At 35.5% G+C, this 19,062-nt stretch overlaps 1 protein-coding gene across 1 annotated transcript in view; it reads left to right on the top strand.

Moving 5' to 3' along the window:
* Positions 1–13,030, top strand: part of LOC6555805 (ras-related protein Rap-2b) — a 211,311-nt gene extending 198,281 nt beyond the window's left edge. Inside the window, exons 3-7 of the mRNA XM_001982343.3 lie at positions 7,933–8,259; positions 9,260–9,491; positions 11,087–11,284; positions 12,031–12,123; positions 12,181–13,030. Coding sequence (XP_001982379.1) covers positions 8,171–8,259; positions 9,260–9,491; positions 11,087–11,284; positions 12,031–12,123; positions 12,181–12,516 — 948 coding nt within the window. The 5' untranslated portion in view covers positions 7,933–8,170 and the 3' untranslated portion in view covers positions 12,517–13,030. The remainder of the gene's footprint in view (positions 1–7,932; positions 8,260–9,259; positions 9,492–11,086; positions 11,285–12,030; positions 12,124–12,180) is intronic.
* Positions 13,031–19,062: the final 6,032 nt, after the last annotated feature.

Here is a 19,062-nt window from a genome sequence, read left to right as displayed (position 1 = left end):
AATCTGGTAACAAAATAGAATGCTATAATAGAGTTCCCCGGCTATCAGATACCCGTTACTCAGCTAATGGAAGTGCAAAAGAGAAATTTCAACATTTTCTGAAATATCGGTAGGAATTGGGAAAAAAGTAATAAAATTAAAAAAAATACTTATATTTTATAAAATTTAAAATTTTTATATTTTATAAAAATTTTATAAAAGTGTAGGCGTAAGAGGTTTGTGCGGGTTGTGGGCGTGGCAACATTTTGAAACAAACTTGCGCTGCGTCTATGTCTCTGGAAGCTGCGCTTAATCTCAACATTCCAGCTTTTAGATCTAGTTCCTGAGATCGAGGCGTTCATACGGACAGACGGACGGACGGCCAGACGAACATGTTCGACTCGGCTATTGACCATGATCAAGAATATATATACTTTATGCGGTCGGAAACGCTGCCTCCTGCCTGTTAAATACTTTTTAACGAATCTAGTATACCCTTTTACTCTACGAGTCACGGGTATAATAATTAATTTGATTATTTCGCTGGCTGACCGAGGCACACGTCCCTACGTCCTAGGCACATACATATATGTGTGCATACATATATATTTATGCACACTCGCATACGCACTCTTTGTTGACCATTGTACACATATAATAGAGTTAACATACCTCACATTTCATTTTCAAAACTTTGTTAACAAAGCTTTATGGTATACACGATTTTTATGGCCTATCTAACACATTCAATAAATATTAATTAAATGAAATTGAATACTCCTCTATTTCTAAAGAAATAGATTTGCTTTAACTTTCCCATGAGCTATTTAACTATATTGTCCTTCAAATATTCATACAATCAGAAGATATAACTATGTGTTTATAAAATAAAGAAGTGGTCATCAAAAATTATGTATGAAACCAGCGAACAATATATTACGTAGATTTGTGGTTGTTAACCTCAGATTGGGGTTAGATGTTCCAATGAACTTTATTGCTTGCGATGCACGATAATTGCAACTTATTTCCAGGGGAATCGATTATTATTGCTGCCAGCTTGTTATTAATCATTAGCTTTTGTTGCCAGCAGTACATTTATAAACAAAATCTTGATTGAAAACCAACAAAGCGCAAGGCTGGTATTTTCCAAATGCGCCCAAGAGAATTCACAGCTCCAGAGCAGAAAATAAAAGATAAATCGAGGGGGTGAAAAAGTGAAATACAATGAGGCCGCTGTGTCTAAGTATTGAACAATCATGGTGGGCTTCAGCTCTGGATTGCAGTTAATCCTGTTCGTTGTAATGTTTCTGTTTTATATGCGTCCACACACATTATTTAAAGAGACCGCAAAGTGTTTTACTATAGTATAACTCGAAGGGTTAATCATTCGGGGATAGTCAGATTCTTTTGTCCTGTCCTCTTTGGCGTGGCCTATAACCTATTTCAAATCATGTCACCCTCTATAAAATAAACAGATTTTAAGACTAAACACGAGAATACAATTCTTTTTAATATATTTCAATAAATTTTAATTTAGCTTATAATTTTAAACTGACCGACATTAACCATTTTTGGGTATTAATAAGAAAAACAAAATAATTTTAAGACATTTACAAATACTTTAAGCATCTATACGCTAGACAATAATTCTGGCCTAGAAGGGGGCGTTCATATGGGCGGAAATACAGACAGGCAGGCTAGACCGACTCGTCTAGTAATCCTAATAATGTCAGCTAACTGTTGAAACATCACACAAGCCTCCCAATTCCAGTTCTCTTTCGTCATTTTATATTTTGATTTACATACCAATAATATTTTACAATCGCTAGGGAGTTGCTCCCGCTACTCGTACAGATTAAAGTATACCCCTTTCGATTTGTTGAGAAGTATAAAAGAGGTAAATGGAAGCAATTATGACCCAATTTCGAGGTTATATTCTTGATCAGAATCACTAGCCAAGTCGATGTAGCCATGTCCGTTTGCCCGCCCGTCCGTATGAATGCTGTAATCTCGGGAACTATAAAAGCTAGAAAATTGAGATGAAGCATGGCGATTCCGTAACACCTGCGTTGTGCATGGTTGTTTCTGGACGCTCACTCTAACACCCATATACCCAGCAAGGGTATAATAAAGTAAAAGAAGCGAAACACACTTTAGATGACACAGTTTTACACATGCAGAAAAATATGTAAATTAAAGAGCCATCAAGAGCCCAAGCATATGCACCAATGGATATCGACTTTTATGGCCTTTGACCCGCATAGCTGAACAAAGCTGTCATTTGTGTTTTTGAATCATTAAAAACTCACTGGGGGTTTTTTATGATTGAACTGTTTCCAGGTGGCATGTGGTACCCGCACAACTTAGTACATGATTCCGAAGCAAACTGAAAGGAAATTGCCATGACTCGATGGTAAATTTAAAATATATTGGTCGTGAGAAAAAATAGATAAATGGGATGGCCTACGAACATAACAACAGTTTTAAAATTACTTTTGATTGGGCACCAAAGTATGCTCTCATCAACAATATTTTCCCTGTCCACTGTTTATCCTTTTATCCACCCAATTTCCAACTACAGCTGCCACTTTGAATGCAAAATTTTTTTTTCTACAGTTTCATTTAAATGTCGTTGACATTGTCTGTTCAACAATTATTAATAAAATCAAAAAACCTTCTGGAAAAATAAATACGTTTGCGCTCCTGCAAACAGGAAGAAAACCTTCATATATATTTTTACAGTGCAGATTTTAATGTTTGTAAACAAATAATCTGTCTTCACATTAGAATGAAGGAAATGAATAATATATTTGTATCCAGTAATTTATAATAATATAAGAAAATAAAAACACACGTTTTTATTCCTTTGGTTGGAACGCCTTTCCTGTTGTTTGTACTGCCAAAGACAAAACAATCAACTACATTTTTTTAAGTACCCGCAAGTGGCCCAAAAGGTAAAAGGAATTAACTGCCCAACAAAGTGAACTAAGAAATTAAATGCGCCGAATATAAGTTCAATTTCACTCTAACAGCCAACTAAATATGGGCGGTTTAGAATCGCTATTAAAACCTTATAAAATGCTTGTTTTATTAATATCATAAAATGTATCGTCATTTATTTACATCTTCGCATAAGTATACCGTTTGCAGTTAACCTTTTCGTAGTATTTGAATGTATCTTTTGCCATGTGTATCTCGTAGCTGTTGCATCTACTTATCTCGAAAGCTCTTTAGGAAAAAGCTCAGCATTCAGCTAAAGTTTCGCCATGCCCTTCCGCCCGTCTTCCATCCCGATTTTTTTGCATGACCTCTGGTCAAAAGAATCTTCTGCTTCGGTAGGATGTAAAACTCACTTCTTTCAGCTTTGTTGTGCTTGTGCCTTTTCTTCGTTTTTTGGCATGCACTTGTGGCGCTTTTACACCCAAAAAACTTCTTTACTCCTTTTCACCTCACCACCCAACGAAAGCAACCCTCATCATGGCATACTTCGGGTGGCCGGATTCAGCTTCGGGTCGACCTTCGGTGCTCTGACTTTCAATTCGGGCATGCATCAAGTGTAATACTCGGTTCCCTGACAGTTTTTCCCGGGAACTCGACGCAGCGTGTTGTTCCATCGCACCTGGTCCAAAACAATTTTCATCTCAACAGCTACAAAAACAGTCCACTCTTAGCAGGAAATAAAATACCACCCTAGACAAAAAACTAAAAGGAAACTTAGTTATTTCTTTCGTACATGGTAATGAACCTTTTTTTACTTGTGTTTCTGTGATTTGAGTGTTCTTTGAAAAATTTAACATATCACAAAAGTAATTAAATTTACAAGTTTTAAAGAAAAAACACCCTCGGAGAACAGGTACCAAAAGAATCGGTTTAATTTAAGTGGTAAAATATTCATACAATATTTAAAAACTTGGGTTTTATGTTGAACATCAATTGTCCCATTTTTGTTTTATATCCAGATGTATACATTTTTATTTAAGAAGAAACGAATTTTGACTACGGCTACTCAATATGACGTGTGGTGTTTTTTTACAAGATTAACCACTAACTTGTTACATTATTTGGAAACATTTTGGCAAGGTTAAGCAGGAAGAAAATTCCAAAAAATTTCAGTGCTCTATTTTTATTGCAAAAATTTAGATATCTTATTAAATTATATTGAAGGCTTACATTTTTAATATTTGAGTAATACATGTTTGATTTCTTATACAATTTTATTTTCTAATAATATTCGGAAGTATATTTTGATTATTAAAGATAATATAACTGATTTTATATATGCTAGTTGACTTACTAAAATACAAGCCTTTCATAGATATTTACAATTAGCGAAACATATTCATCAACTTGATTTGGCAAACAAAAATTTATTTGTAATGTAAATTAATATTAAATAGTTTTAATGATAAATCGATGAATTTAATTATTTTACCATAAATAATACTAGGTTCTGCGTTTGACGAAAAGCAAGTTGCAAGCTTTTTCTTTCATACTTTTGCTGATATTTTAAAAAATAATTTTTTAATTTATTGCCTCAGTGGTGATTAATATTATTGGTGACTCACTTCATATCACTAATCTCAGCTTTTTGGTCAAATAGCATTATTTTTCCTAACTGAACCAAAGGATTTCCTTATATCTTTTCGACGTGTGCGTTATTTCATTAACTCAGTTACCGGAATCGATAATCAGATAAAATGTTTATTTTACGCACAGATAAACAGCTCTATTGGCATTGAACGTAATCATTGTCATGGCCAAGTGCCGATTACTGCCCTTATTACTCATCAATGCCAGGGTTCCATCTCATATTATCCCGATCGTTTTATCCCCTTTTCCTTGGAAACTGCCAGCTTTACAACTTATATTCCCTCATTTTAATGGATTTCGTATTCGACACGTATATAATTCCTATTAAAGCCAACCATCAAAAAAACGTAATTAACACTTATCTGTTTCGTATGAAATCGCTCACTCATTGGTATGACTGCCATGCAGATTACCTTTCACTAAATTGTTAGCTCCATTATAGCCCACTTCAAGAATATTCTCAAATATTCGGGATTGCCTGGAAACAGGGAAAATATAATATTTATTTACTTCCCAATTTCTATGACATACGAGTATGTAATTTAAACAAACATTTTAAATTTTAAAACCATATAAATTGTAAATATCACATACAATTATTTTTTTTTTTTTAATCGCTGTATGCTTAATATGTAAAACTAAGCTACAGAATGGGTATCAGCCATAGTTGCAGTTGCTTTCGGCTGTAAAGTTTTTTCATTGTACTATAAGTAATTGACGTGATTGCAACACCACTATTTCGTTTGTGGCGAATAAAGTTATTCATTGGCACCCCAATTCAGAATCCTATTGACGTTAAGCCCTAATAAGTCGCCCTGAACATAAAACACCAATTAAAACGACAACAATTGGAAATCCCAGACTTGCGGGGACATAGATCCCCAGTCCGCTGGGAGTGAGGATAGCAAAAAGTCAATTTTATTAGAAAAAAAGTTGTTCACCTATTGTTGTTATGTTTTTGTAGTTCGTTGTATTTTTGAGCTAAACCTACGGGTTATGGCATACATTTGAAGACCGGCGTAATGACAGCTTAGGAAACGGAAAAGTGGAGGGACAACTTTTGCGATAACAAAAGACAGTTTTTCCGGAACTGTGTCCCTAAGCAACTGAAAACATAGCTTAAAATTATTGGAATTATATCGAATGTTTTTGTAATTGTAAAAAATATTATAATAAATATTGTGGTTGATTAAAGATAAAAAACGCTTTTAATTTAAGTATGCGACCATTAACCTATTCTTAACGAATGCTCTTATTCCACCCATTATAATATTATTAAGTAAACAGCTAAAGTTTTTAGTGAAACTGTCACCAAGCATTTAACCAATTTTACCCACAAAAATGTCATATTTGCACCACTGTGGCGAGCTAAAAACAGCACTTTCACATCCACACACATGGCCCATGGCTGATAAGGAGCTCTTGTGTACCAGCATGTCATTTGGCTGCTTTGGGTTATTGGCCTTTCCTCGTTGACTCAGAATTCACTACTCAGACTTGTGTTGCCTGCACATACAGAAAAAGGCTTGTGATAATCTATTTAAATTTAGTTATTAAAAAATTAGTCATCGTTTAGACGGAAACATGGCTTAAACATGTGGAGCTTAGTTTTAAGCTAAGGTTGCGATAGTACGTCCTCCTTATAACAAGGATGACTTACAAGTAATCCAACTAATTTTTCTGTGTTGCCGAAATGTTATTTCTTTGAGTCGATTTTGCCATGTCTGCCCGTCCGTCTGGCTCTTCGTATGAACTACAGAATATAATGCCAGTAAAAATATGCGTGTACAACAAATATATGAAATATAAACTATCAAAAGATCTCGCTCTTCTCAAATGAACGGGTATCTTAGTCAAGGGACTTGATTATAACGTTTGTTGGCTTTGCACACAAACTATTTCTTATTTTACTTAAACATTTTTTTCTCTTGAGAGTAAGGGGTCGCATTTCGCATTGCCTTCGGCGAAGCGCTAACCATTTTCACCCCTTTTTTTGTTTATGATTGTGTGGGTTTATTTAAATTGCCTTTTTCATGTCATTCATTAGGCAGACACCACCTCGCGTCTACATAACTGATACCTATGCATGTCCCACGTTACCCCATTACGCAGTCACCCAAGAACCATTCTCTTATCTTTTCATGTCGCAAGCTGGCATGTATAATTACTTAAGCCCTCGTTTAGAAAACCTAAAAACAAAATGACGGAAAACATATAACACTCTCAGAAATACTTAAAGAAGCAAATGGTGATTTAGCGTGTCGATAGACCTAACACATTTTATATATATTTAAATCAGCATTAACTCATTATTTATATTGTGCTCTGATTATGGGTAAGTGCATTCAAAGTCTAGGGTAGAACATTTTCAGAGCCGACTTATGTATATATATTATATAATAGATTCCCAAGCCAAATAACGGGTATCTGATAGTCGAAAAGTTCGACTATATCGCTCTTGTTGTGTTGTGACTTTTTCATTTAGTCCGTAATACTAAATTACCCTGGGTTGTTATATCCCCGTCATATTATTAAGGATTTTCTGGTCCAATTCAAGGCTTTGTTAACGACAAAAAAACCTTTTTCCTGTTCTGACCAAAAATCGTCTTTTGCAGATCCGTTCATCATCCGTGATAATCATTTCGTTAATTTTTTGTCTAATGGTGTTCACCCTCATCCGAAAAATAACATTCTTAGTTTGTTTACTTTGTGACATTTAATTTAGCTCTGCTTGTCCTTGTTCTGATTGTTTATTTGTTTTTCATCAGACTCTCCCTGCCTTCATCCCTTTTGAAAGGCCCACCGCCCCAATTCATTAGTATTCTTCAGCAAACGTAAGCCCAAAAAACAGAAAAGAAAATTTATCAGGGGGGGCCCCGAGAAGTATCTTTGTGTGTCTTTGTTTATTGTGACCATTGTTTCTGTCGCCTGTTGCTTTACAAATTATTGCGGTCCTTTCTTTCATTACATCACATTCCGTTTTAAAGCTTAAGATGTGATATCCTTATTATGTATTAAGGAAGGCAATTCAATTAAAAGATATCACTTATAACAACGAATATTGATCACTTATTATATTTATTTACGTATAAGAAGAGAACGCTATAGCCGACTGCACATATACCGATTCGAAAATATTTTAAAAGATTCCCAAAAAAGTCTCCCCAAAACAGAATTGACAGAAGTTGACTTACGAATTGTTTAGGAACAATTAAACAGTATTTTCCCCCTAACTAAGAACAACATACAACTAGGAAGGTGACTTGTTACTGTTTTGTCTCTGATCCACAACCTCTTCTATTTGCAGGTGAGCACGGGAACATATCTCGAAAATTTCCATCCTCATCATATTTGCACATTCAGGTGGAAAGCGGATCGCAAAGGAAAAAAAGCTAAATGGGCTAATAATAAGCTAAGTACAATGGATTAACAGTTTGCTAGTTAGCGCTACGTTTCGAGCTACACTTACGTCTAAGCTTACGTAGACAGCTGCATATAAGAGACGGCAGACGAATGAACATTAAGTCTTAAGCGAGGGTCGTTGATTTACCAGTAGCCTCAATAATCAGGGAAACCACACAGGTATTCCAGAGATTGCAATATGCGTGGCCGCCACTTACGCCGCCGATTCAGCCTGCAGCCCTCGTTCATGAAGGACGACAATGCCGAGGATAAGCCAAAGCGTGATAAGTAAGTCATTACAGCAGATATACGTTATAAAATCATAATCGTAACATTTATGGTATCGGTGACTTCACTAAATTTCCATCGCACATAGGAACATATTCACTTTTGCCATTTTTAAATGTATATTAAAGCGATGTGTAAATTATACCACCATTGACAAATTAATGAGACTGGGAGCAGATGATGTCATCCCAAAATGTTAGCAATTCGTACTTATGGCATTTGGTGATCGAAATACCCAGTGTATACCCATTTACCCATACTTTAGTTGAAGCCTACTAAACTAATAAGTAGAGGGGAAGGGAAAGAAAAACGCAGTCACTTATGTTCGTTGTTTGCATTCTTTTCATTTCTTTCGCCTGTCAGGACAAGAATTTCAAGTTCTTCATGCTTTTGATTACATTTTTCATTTTATTTTCTTGCATTTTCCCTACTAAAAACAAATATTTATGAAATACCGGGAAGGTACCAAGCAGAGTAATATACAATCGCACTTGGTATTGACAATCCAATCCAATCCGTAGTTGGTTATATAATATATAGTGTAATATATAGTGTATATATATATATATATAATTTTTGCTCTTGCGATGCTTTCCTGTGTCCGTTTGGTTGTTCTTGATTTCTTATTTCTCGGGACGAAGGAGAAGCTGTCATCAATGGATTCTCTGTCCTTGTAGTCTTTGTCCAACCAAATTTGGCACTTGGTTGTACCGCTGACTTACAGTGTTCTTTGCACAGAGTATTCCCTGTTCTTGTTCTCTGTCAAACAGCAATGAACTTGAAATCTGCTGCCTATGGCAACTGTCTTCATTCCTGCTTTGCAAAGCTCTGACTGAATTCAAAATATCCTTTCCAAGGGTATAAAAAAAGAGCAAAGCCGTGCATAATGCTGTGCACTAATTAAATTGCACAGCAATTTACTTACTCAAGTCACGTTTTATGTTTCATGTTCTTCTTTCTTCACCTACCTCAATGTCAACCGAAAATCACGCATTCGCAGGGTTGGTAGAAACAACGCGGTAGATGATGCCATTGGACCGGCCAACGCACGCCACAAAATCGTCGTCATGGGCTCTGCAAAAGTGGGCAAAACGTCAATAATCACCCAGTTTTTGTACAACACATTTAGCACCAAATACAAGCGGACCATTGAGGAAATGCACCAAGGCAACTTTTCCATCGCCGGCGTGAGCCTTACCCTTGATATTCTGGACACTGCCGGTTCATACGAGGTGAGCAAAAAATACGCCACGTATTTTACGCTTAAATTAACTATTTAAACTCTTGATTTAACTGGCTTATTTAATTTGGACTTATTAAATTTATTGTTTTTTATTTTATTTTAGCGATTAATAAATCATTTATAATCATTTAAAGTAGTCTTGATTAAAGTGACTTTATACTTCATTGGTTTGAAGGGTGTACATATAAATTTCATGTGGGCAGCCAGAAGGGTCAGAAGCAGGTATTCATGCTGACTTATCCTGTGGTAGAATACTCAGTAGTTTCATTTAAGTCCCCGTAGTCCCCAAGCAGCAGCGTTTTTAATTAGTCTAATAGGGCTGCGACCGGACCGCAGGAGCTTTGATTTAGTTTCGTTTTAATAATATCACAGAGCGATAGTTGATCATTTGATCTGGATTCTCATGTGCGAATCCGATTCATCATTACAAATCGGCTGCTTTCACAGAAACTCCCTTCCATCTTCATCATTATTATCCACGTTCAACAGGCTGCACGGAAATTACAACCTTACGATTCAATTTCGATGCCACTTCCGCCGCGCGAGTTGAATTGCTCTTGTTCGTGTAATCGAACATCAGAGGGTGGTCGTTTACGACTAGAGGCTGTAGTACACCTTTCTACATAGTATACATACCTAACTCATGAATGCTGGCCAAATGCTGGATATGTGTTGCAAATTGAGTCAATCGGGCAGACTGCAAACCGAACAAAGCTAACTGAACAGTGACTGTCTATGCGAAACATTATAGTCGAGCACCGCGTCTGTTAGATACACGTTACTCAGCGAAATGAAGGTGAAAAAGAATGATGCAAATATGCAAGTAAAAAAACAAGATTGCTTTCGCAATAGAAAACTTTTTTCCTGAGGTTTTAATTTGGGGTTCAGTCTGAAGGTCAGGTGCATGGATAGGACTTATCTCGTTTTCTTTTTTGGCCAGGCACAAAATGCCATTCATTCGAATTTTCCCGTGCAGATGTTTACCCTCTGCCAAAAATGCTACGGGTTAGGTTTCAGACGCCAGTCAGACCAACAAAAATGGAGATTAAGACGATCCCAATGAACTGCCACAGCAGCTTTCTTGCATTTTCCCGCACCTTTTAGCACCATCTCACTCAATTTACTGCCCTTTATTCCTTCATTTGTGTCATATTTTATTATTTAAGTAAATGCCAAGTTTAGCCCATGTAAGGAAATATGATAAAGTTGGATTTACAAGATTTGCAATCATTCGGTGTTATTATTTTATAAAAAACGTGAATATTAAAATATCTTATGTTAAATCGTACACATATGCAATTCTAACACAATTCTTTGCTCAGTGCTGAGTCCTGGGGCTTTGAAAGGATTGAAACACAATTCATTAATTATACACATGGGAACTCAGTTTTCGGTTGGGCATTCTGTTACAATTGTGAACGTGCATCAGGGGGCAGATGCCAGAGATCAAGGACTACGGGGCCACCAACGACCTCTAATTAGACCGGAGACACACAGGGGAATGAAAGGAAATGATTGTAAAATTGAAATGAAATATACTACAAATCTAAGTAAAATCAACGTTTATATTGTCCTTTTCTTCAGTTTCCGGCGATGCGCGCTCTTTCTATATCCTCGGCGGATGCTTTTATCCTGGTCTACGATGTCACCGATGCCACCACTTTCGAGGAGGTGCGCACAATTCGCGATCAGATCCACGAGACTAAGGCCACTACCGCGGTTCCAATTGTGGTTGTTGGAAACAAGATCGACCTCTTAGCAGATGGAGAAACCGAGCGAGAGGTGCGTTTTACCTTTTGGCATTATTTCCTTACTTTTCTTTACACCGAGGACGGTTTTTAGTCCCATACCGAAAGTTCAAACAAAGGTCATTCTCTTGCATTTTCTACTGATAGTTATTTAATTGCACCGATTTGTCACGCCCCTTCATCTCATAAATGTTGTATTTTTTTCCAAAAAAACTCGAGGATAATGTAAAGTCTTTCAAAATAAAATCAGTTCAACCTTTTGCTTAATGCGGCAAAAATATAGAAATTATCGGCAGTGTATTTAAAATCAGCACACACTTTTCCCAGCTGTTTCGGATGTCACAGCCACCGAAAAAATGTAACATTTAAAATGTCAAAGTGGATGACACGGCTTGCGTAGAAACTAAAAACGCCCTGGCTTGGCTTGTAGGAGGATACACAACAGGGACGGTCTCGTGGAATAAAGTCCAAATTATGCACGAATGTCACACAAAATGAAATGCCATCAAGTGAGGCTCCACTGCTGAAAATTATACGTTAGATACAAAGAGCTTCTTATACCGTGGGGTAGAAGGGTATGTTTTTATTTTCGCTAAAAATCATTTATCTGCCATCTACCACTACCGGCGGAAATAGCTTCCTAAATTTGTTGTAACACTTTAAAATAGTAGTAAACTGTCCAGACAGCTTGAACGAATTGAAACTAGTTTTTAGCAGTTAAGGAAAAATCACAAATCACTAAAATTTCGGACACACAAATTGCTTTTTCCCTTTTCATAGGTTGAGTACGCCACTACTGAATCGGTAGTTACTGTGGACTGGGAGAATGGGTTTGTAGAGGCCTCGGCTTCCAGTAATGAAAACATCACCCAGGTGAGTGCAATCATTAGTCAACCCAACCTAGTAACTATATAGTGACTTCAATACTAGGTGTTCAAGGAACTGCTGGCCCAGGCAAAAATAACTTACAATCTGAGTCCGGCCCTTCGTCGTCGTCGTCAGTCGTTGCCCCAGCAGATTGGTAACAATGGACCGGGTACTCCGTCACACCACCACCAGCACCACACTCAGCACCACACGCAGCACAACACCCAACACCACAATTCCGGAGGCGGCACCTCCGCGTCTACCTCTTCGGCAGCAGCAGCTGCGTCATCTTCCGGGGGATCTGGATCCCATGCTCCTACACCAGCCCAGCTGCAGCACCTCCAAAGAATCCAGGAGCGGAGTTTGGGCGCCAAACGCAACTCGTGCATCATTTCCTAAAGAGGCGAAATCCTTCTACTAGAAAGTGCCAACACAGCAGCTGAAGAGTAGTCGCCAAACTAAAAGAGGTCTCATATATAACGGTTTTCAACACTTTTTCAATAATGAAGAACAACATGGGGCTTTTTTTCTAAAACTAAACACAGAACTAAGGTGAACAGAAGACGTAGGTTCTATTCACATGGGAGTCTTTTAAGGGTCTTTTTAACATTCTGGGTGAGCTAAAAGTTTTGAGTTTTCCTTAAAACACTTCTTGTCGTCGAATTAAACTGATTTGTTTTGTTCGCGAGGGATATTAAAACGTTTTAAATTTTCAATAATAGATTGGAGATCCTCAAAGTCCCAAAATTGCCTGATATCTGAAAGTATATTTTAATGTATTTATCATTTCATGGATACAAAAGTATTTCGACATCCTTTTAAGTATTTTGAAAGTGTACAAAAATCAGGGTAATATAACTAAGGGGTAAATTTTGAAAGTTGTCTCCCTAGGATTTATGATTTTATTAATCTAACAAACAAATTAAATCTGCAATTTTGTAGAGTAATCTCTACTCCAATGTACCTCTATCTTACTGTTATTGCTCCAATAACTTAAGTACCTATATCGCAAGCCTCTGGTTTCTTAAACTCAGCTTTTAGAATACCTGTGTGTGTGACCAAAAATTAAATCGTTGAAAAGATATACAACTCACTCGGATAAAAATATACAATAACCCAAGAATCAATTTTTATTTAAGTCTCAGTACTTAGCTTGTATGTGTAGTTGTCTCATCTGATGTTACAGGAATATATAAAATAATTTATTCATTATCTGTGAATAGATTACACTGTCCACTATGAAGATGTTTTGCATAGATGTGCATTCCACAAATTTTCAGTGTCGCCATCTTTCATGTTTTGTTAAATTAACAGTCGAAAGGTGAAAAAACATCTGTTAAACACGCCCACGAAGTGTTTACATTTTGCTTAACTCTGGGGTAAAATTAAAAATTCTTAAAAGAGAAGACTTAACTCCATTAAATTTGAATGGAATAATTATTATACGTTGCTTATTTATAGCCTGTATATAACTATTTGTTACTTAGACAAGTGCTGTAACTATATCGCTTTTGGAAAGAGTGATTTATTTTAAATAGAGTTTTATAAAATGTAAACATTTGTTGGGTGTTTTTATATCTGTCATTCGTAGAGAAAAAGGCTATATTAGGTTCGTTGAAAAGCATTTAGGAGGTACAAGTAAGCGTTTCCGACCCTATCCGACTCGATCTGATCATGTTCGTCTGTCCGTGTGAACGCTGTGATCTCGGGAACTATAAATGCTAAAAAGTTAAAATTAGAAATGCAGATTTTAGACGTAGACGCAGCGCATTCTTTAAGAAGATTCCCATACCCACTCTAACGCCCACAAACCTCCCCAAACCTGTCTCCCACATTTTTGTATTTTCTTTTTTTTTATTATTTATATGCCAACTTCTATCGATATGCCAAACGAATTTTTTAATTTCTACCTTGTACTCCCACTATCGGAGTAACTAAGTAAACTCGACTATTACATCATATCTTGTTTATGTTGTGTAGTGCTTATTCCTCTATCCAGAATATGTCTCAAAAAAATTGTTAAATTCCCCATAGTGCAGTGTAACAAGAAAAAATTACATTAATGGAACACAACAAATTTAGATGATTGTGATGAACAAATTCCATATATGGTCACGTAAATGAAGAGGATGCAATGATGCCAAAACAAGATTACAACTACTTCCGGAACTAGATTCGGAATTTGTGCATCTTAACTAACCAAATTTGTTGGATCCCGCCGATGTAATGTAATGATGGTCTAATTTTGTAACACAGTGGTATAATACGAACAAAACTATAACAAATTATAATAAGATTGTTAAAAAGAACTACGATAGTAATAATTTTATACTAAATGAGTGTCGAATAAACACAAATTCATAGTGCAATTAAATACTAAAAAGCATAATTCACAAGGTTATAAAATTTCTAAACATGATGTAATGGCCTATATAATGGTCAATATAAGGTACATTTTATACAATTGCGCATTAAGTTAATACTACATATTATTAAATTAATACAATTTTAGGTTTTATTTTCGTCCTATCTTAATACTTTCTGAGTAATACGGAATACATTTTGGTAGAAAATAGGCACATAAGACCGCATTTTCCTTAGGCGTCAATTGACCCGTTTACCAATGTGTCAGAAGTCAGTGTTGACAGACGAATGTCGAAGCTAAAACAGAAACCAAAAGCAAATGCGTAGTTAAAAAGTAGCTTTAATTGTCAAGAGAAACCTATGACCTATCTGTAGAAACGTAATGAGTGTATATTTGGCTTTTATTTCCCACTTTTCCTACTCTACGGCTAGCTATTAATATTGGTCAAAGCCAGCTAAAAAGATTGAAACAAATGGTTAAGATTGAAAACGAAATGGAAACACCAAAGAATATGACAAGGACAAAAGCAATTGCAAATAATGAATACGTGTATAGATCAATAAAAATATATATATTATGTTATGGTATAATATATAATAGTCGTTTAATAGGGTTACTTTTGAGATTTAGAACGAAAAACAGTCCTTAGTGAAGAGCAACTAATACATTCAACGTAATTTGGTTTTCCAACTATAAAATATAAACATGCATACATACATATACCCGAATTCTAACCACAGAAAAACAAAAATCTAAACAGAGTGTTATATTTATACAATACATATTTTTAAATGCTTATATACCAAATCGTTATGCAAGTACGAGAAGTACTGAAATTTTGAGAAAGTACCAAAGCAAGTCTTATACGAATATAGAGGTGTTACTAAGAAATGAAAACTTCGAAAATTTGTTTCATTATTTATATAGAGCGAATTAAAAAATATCAACTTAACATACATAAATCTGAGTATATGTAAATCTATGTATCGCAGTGGTTGTTTAATCTATAATACAATACCGCTCTTTAGCTGCCCAAAGTCCCTACAATTTCTGCGAATGAAATGTTTAATTCCAATTGTATTTCTTGTACTGTCCGTATGTTTAGCTCCAATAGTTTCATTGTTAAAGTAAAATTCGATTTCGAGGCTTCCAAAAAATATCATTTAATTGGTAAAATAAATAGTATTTAAGTGAGTAGAGCTGTCAGAATGATACCAAACAATACGGGTATGACTGTGAGCATTAATATTGATTTAACTTAGCAACGCAATATTAATTTACAAAAAAATTATTTTTACTTCATTCTTAAGTAATAAATTAAATTAAATCCTATTCTAAATTCATATTCTCAACTGTCCCATTTATACATAATCCATAAGCGCATATACCGCGCTCCCTAAATATGTTTTAAATTCGAATTTTTTTGGTTCCTGGTCCACAACCTCTCCATTTAAATATCTCACAAATAAATATAAATTATTATCAATATTTACATACGGAAATATTTACATACGGATAAATGCATATAGTATATACATACATATATATACATGGTGTATAATTATAAATGTAACTGATAATTGCAAAAAAAAACAAGAACCGGAAATAAATGCAAGGGCGAAGAGTTTTTGTGCTTATAAGTTCCCATAGTGTTACTCACCCAACGAAAGTTTGATACATCGTGAGCTTAAAGCTTCTTTCGCAACTGCTACAATACCGAATTCTCGACCTTGGAATGTTTACTGTACTTGGCCTATACCCTGTACATTTTAAGGACGAAGGATCTATCGGTGGATGGGGGGGAGGCATGTTGTGGCAATTCGGCAAATAATCGATAGAGCCTACAATGGAATTTTAATTCAAAGGCAAACTAAAAAAAGTGTAAAATATGCAAAAAAAATAAATAAAAGGGACCGGGAATAATGGAATTGAATTATATTTTGTACATGATTTTTAAATGTATAGTTTTGATTGAAATCTAAGAAAACTTGATTTTTTCCCAGTGAATAATGCGATGAGATGTTAAAGTAAGGTAAGCTCTTTTATTTAAGATATGTATATTAAAAAACGTTATACAGAACTGCAAAAACACAAATGAATCTTAATAATTATTTATTGAAGTACATAAAGTTTCAAAAGAATTCTAAAATAAGTATTATTCATGCACCCAAAATATACAGCTAATTACATACATATATTAAATAAGTTAAATTCGTAATTCAATTTCATTTAACACGAAATTTGTAATTCAAGTGATTCACAAGTCACATTTTATGACAAAACTTTAAGAAATGTGGCCTTATCATCCAAAACTTGCAACGCTGGCATTCTATATGTACAATTTGTTATATAAAATTCGTATACAACTTTGCATACATTTGTTTAAGCTTGTATATTCTGTCTGTGCGCCTCAAGCGTTTATAATTCTAAAATTTATTTCAACTCGCGATTTTGACCATAAACGCATGGAGCCCAATCCCTCCATTCTAGCTGTAAAACGCGAAGAAGACAATGTTTTTTTATATCAAAACAGACGCAGGCGCACTCGGGTCCACGTTGCGTAGTCGACATATGAGCAGCCAACAGTAGGCATTATAGCACGAGTTTGTCCGTGTGAGCCGTAGTACTACCGTACTACCAGTACTATAAGTGTAGTTTTTCTCCATTTAACTTGAGCTTTTCCTCCTTGCGGTGGGTGTGTAGGTGGTGGATCAACGGCTGGTGGGTCAGTGGGTTTTGTGGATGACAGGTTGGAGGTTTAATTGACGGCAAACGTCGCCGACAGTTGACTGTCAGTGGAACACGGGAGTCTCAGCAGTCACAACAAATCAAAGGCACAAGCAATTCTGCCTACCGGCCGGCATTTCGGATAATTCGGATAATCCTACTCGCTCACAGCGTATTGTAAAAACGACCAAACCTTGGCACTTCAGTTAGGAAGCTTAATCTGGTTGTCCACTGTCCCACAGTATATACAACGCGTGACCTTCGTTGAAAAGCAGTTAGGAAGCGTCTCGGTGGGGGCTGTTAGCATCCAAGGACCTTGAACATAATGGTGTGGAAATGAATTCCAAGAAAAATGTATTTTAGTTATAAGTGTACTGAATGATGTCTTCGTAAATATTTATTATATATTAGTGGTAAAGTAATTACTATTTATTTGGCTGCGAAATCCTTTTTACTAATTTCCTGTTGTCAATGTGTCATAATGATTGAGAACTATATTATTGCCAATCGTGAAGTAAACGGAAATAGTCAATGCCTCGACCGCGTTGACCCAATTCAGTTTTAAGTTGCCAAGTTGAATTAAATATGGAATTCAAGATCACTGCCAGTTGTGATTTTGCAGAACCGATAAGGCCAGTTCGTGTATAATTCCGGAAGAGTCGCCGATAAGGAATAAGTAGAGCCAAGTCTCTGATAAATCCCAAGCCTGAACAAGCTCACCGCCACCAGCCTCACTTGTCAGCGATAAGCAACTTGTGGTTTCTTTGTATATAATAGGAATTCTTTGGTTTTACATACGGGCAATCTGTGTTAAAAAAACAATTCCTTTTATCACTATATACATCCTAATAATGAATTTTTTAGTGTGGGTGCCGTCGACGGACATAAAAACCCAACCATATTGGTGGCATGCAGTTAGTCGTCTTCGGTCGTTCCAGTTAAGCGGTCCTTCAGGATTCCATATCCTTAAACTATTTTTTTTAAGTTAAATAAATAATTCCCGCGTGTGAAATGTGAAGTTGATTGTATGTCAGTTTTTCATTTGGCGTGCCTAGCTTACCTCTTTTTAAATATTGCTAGCTGCCTTGTGAAGGGCTTACGTGTAATTGTAGTTCGACTGCAAAATTATATATTTTTGATTGTTTGGAATTAAAGAACTACTGCCTATCAAATCGGTATTAATTATTTTGGGTTATCCTGAAAGTTATCAAATATTTCCATTATTATTTATATGCCTTGATTTGAATATTTAACTAGTCAGAATTCTAAGCATCTTGTTTAACTTCAAAGAACAACAGTATAAAACTATAAAGTATAGACAAATTTTTTTCAATTAGATACATTTAAATATGTTTCCTAACAACAATATTACTAATTAATTTTATTAATGCATGGATAGAATTTTGTATAGCATTTTTATTACCATTCATAATATGAACATAAAAATAGTAATTTAATTATGGGGGAACGCTCATCGACTATCAGATACCCGTTACGTAGATGGTAGAAGTGCAAGGGAGACGTTTAAAAAGTCTTGAAAATAACAAAATATATAAAACTAACCATTTTTAAATATGTAAGCGCGACAGCTTTTCGCGGATTGCGCTAAAATCTATTCGACGCCAGAAAGCTTAAATATTTTGTAAAAGAGTAAATAGGATTATCTTATGCTTATAAATGACAATATACGTGCTAAAAACACAAAAAGTTATAAGCAATTGTTTGATTAATATGACCGCCGCTGGTGGTGGGGGACAAAAATCTATTAATTGAATTTTAACTTATATAGCACAATTAGTAGGCCCGCCAAATTCTTGTTTTTGCTATGGCTTTTAGTGTGACCGCTTTCCTTC

The sequence above is a fragment of the Drosophila erecta genome, unplaced genomic scaffold (genome assembly GCF_003286155.1).
Source record: "Drosophila erecta strain 14021-0224.00,06,07 unplaced genomic scaffold, DereRS2 tig00000283-arrow-arrow-pilon, whole genome shotgun sequence".
NCBI classification, from domain to species: domain Eukaryota; kingdom Metazoa; phylum Arthropoda; class Insecta; order Diptera; family Drosophilidae; genus Drosophila; species Drosophila erecta.
This window is presented reverse-complemented; position numbering and strand designations above follow the sequence as displayed.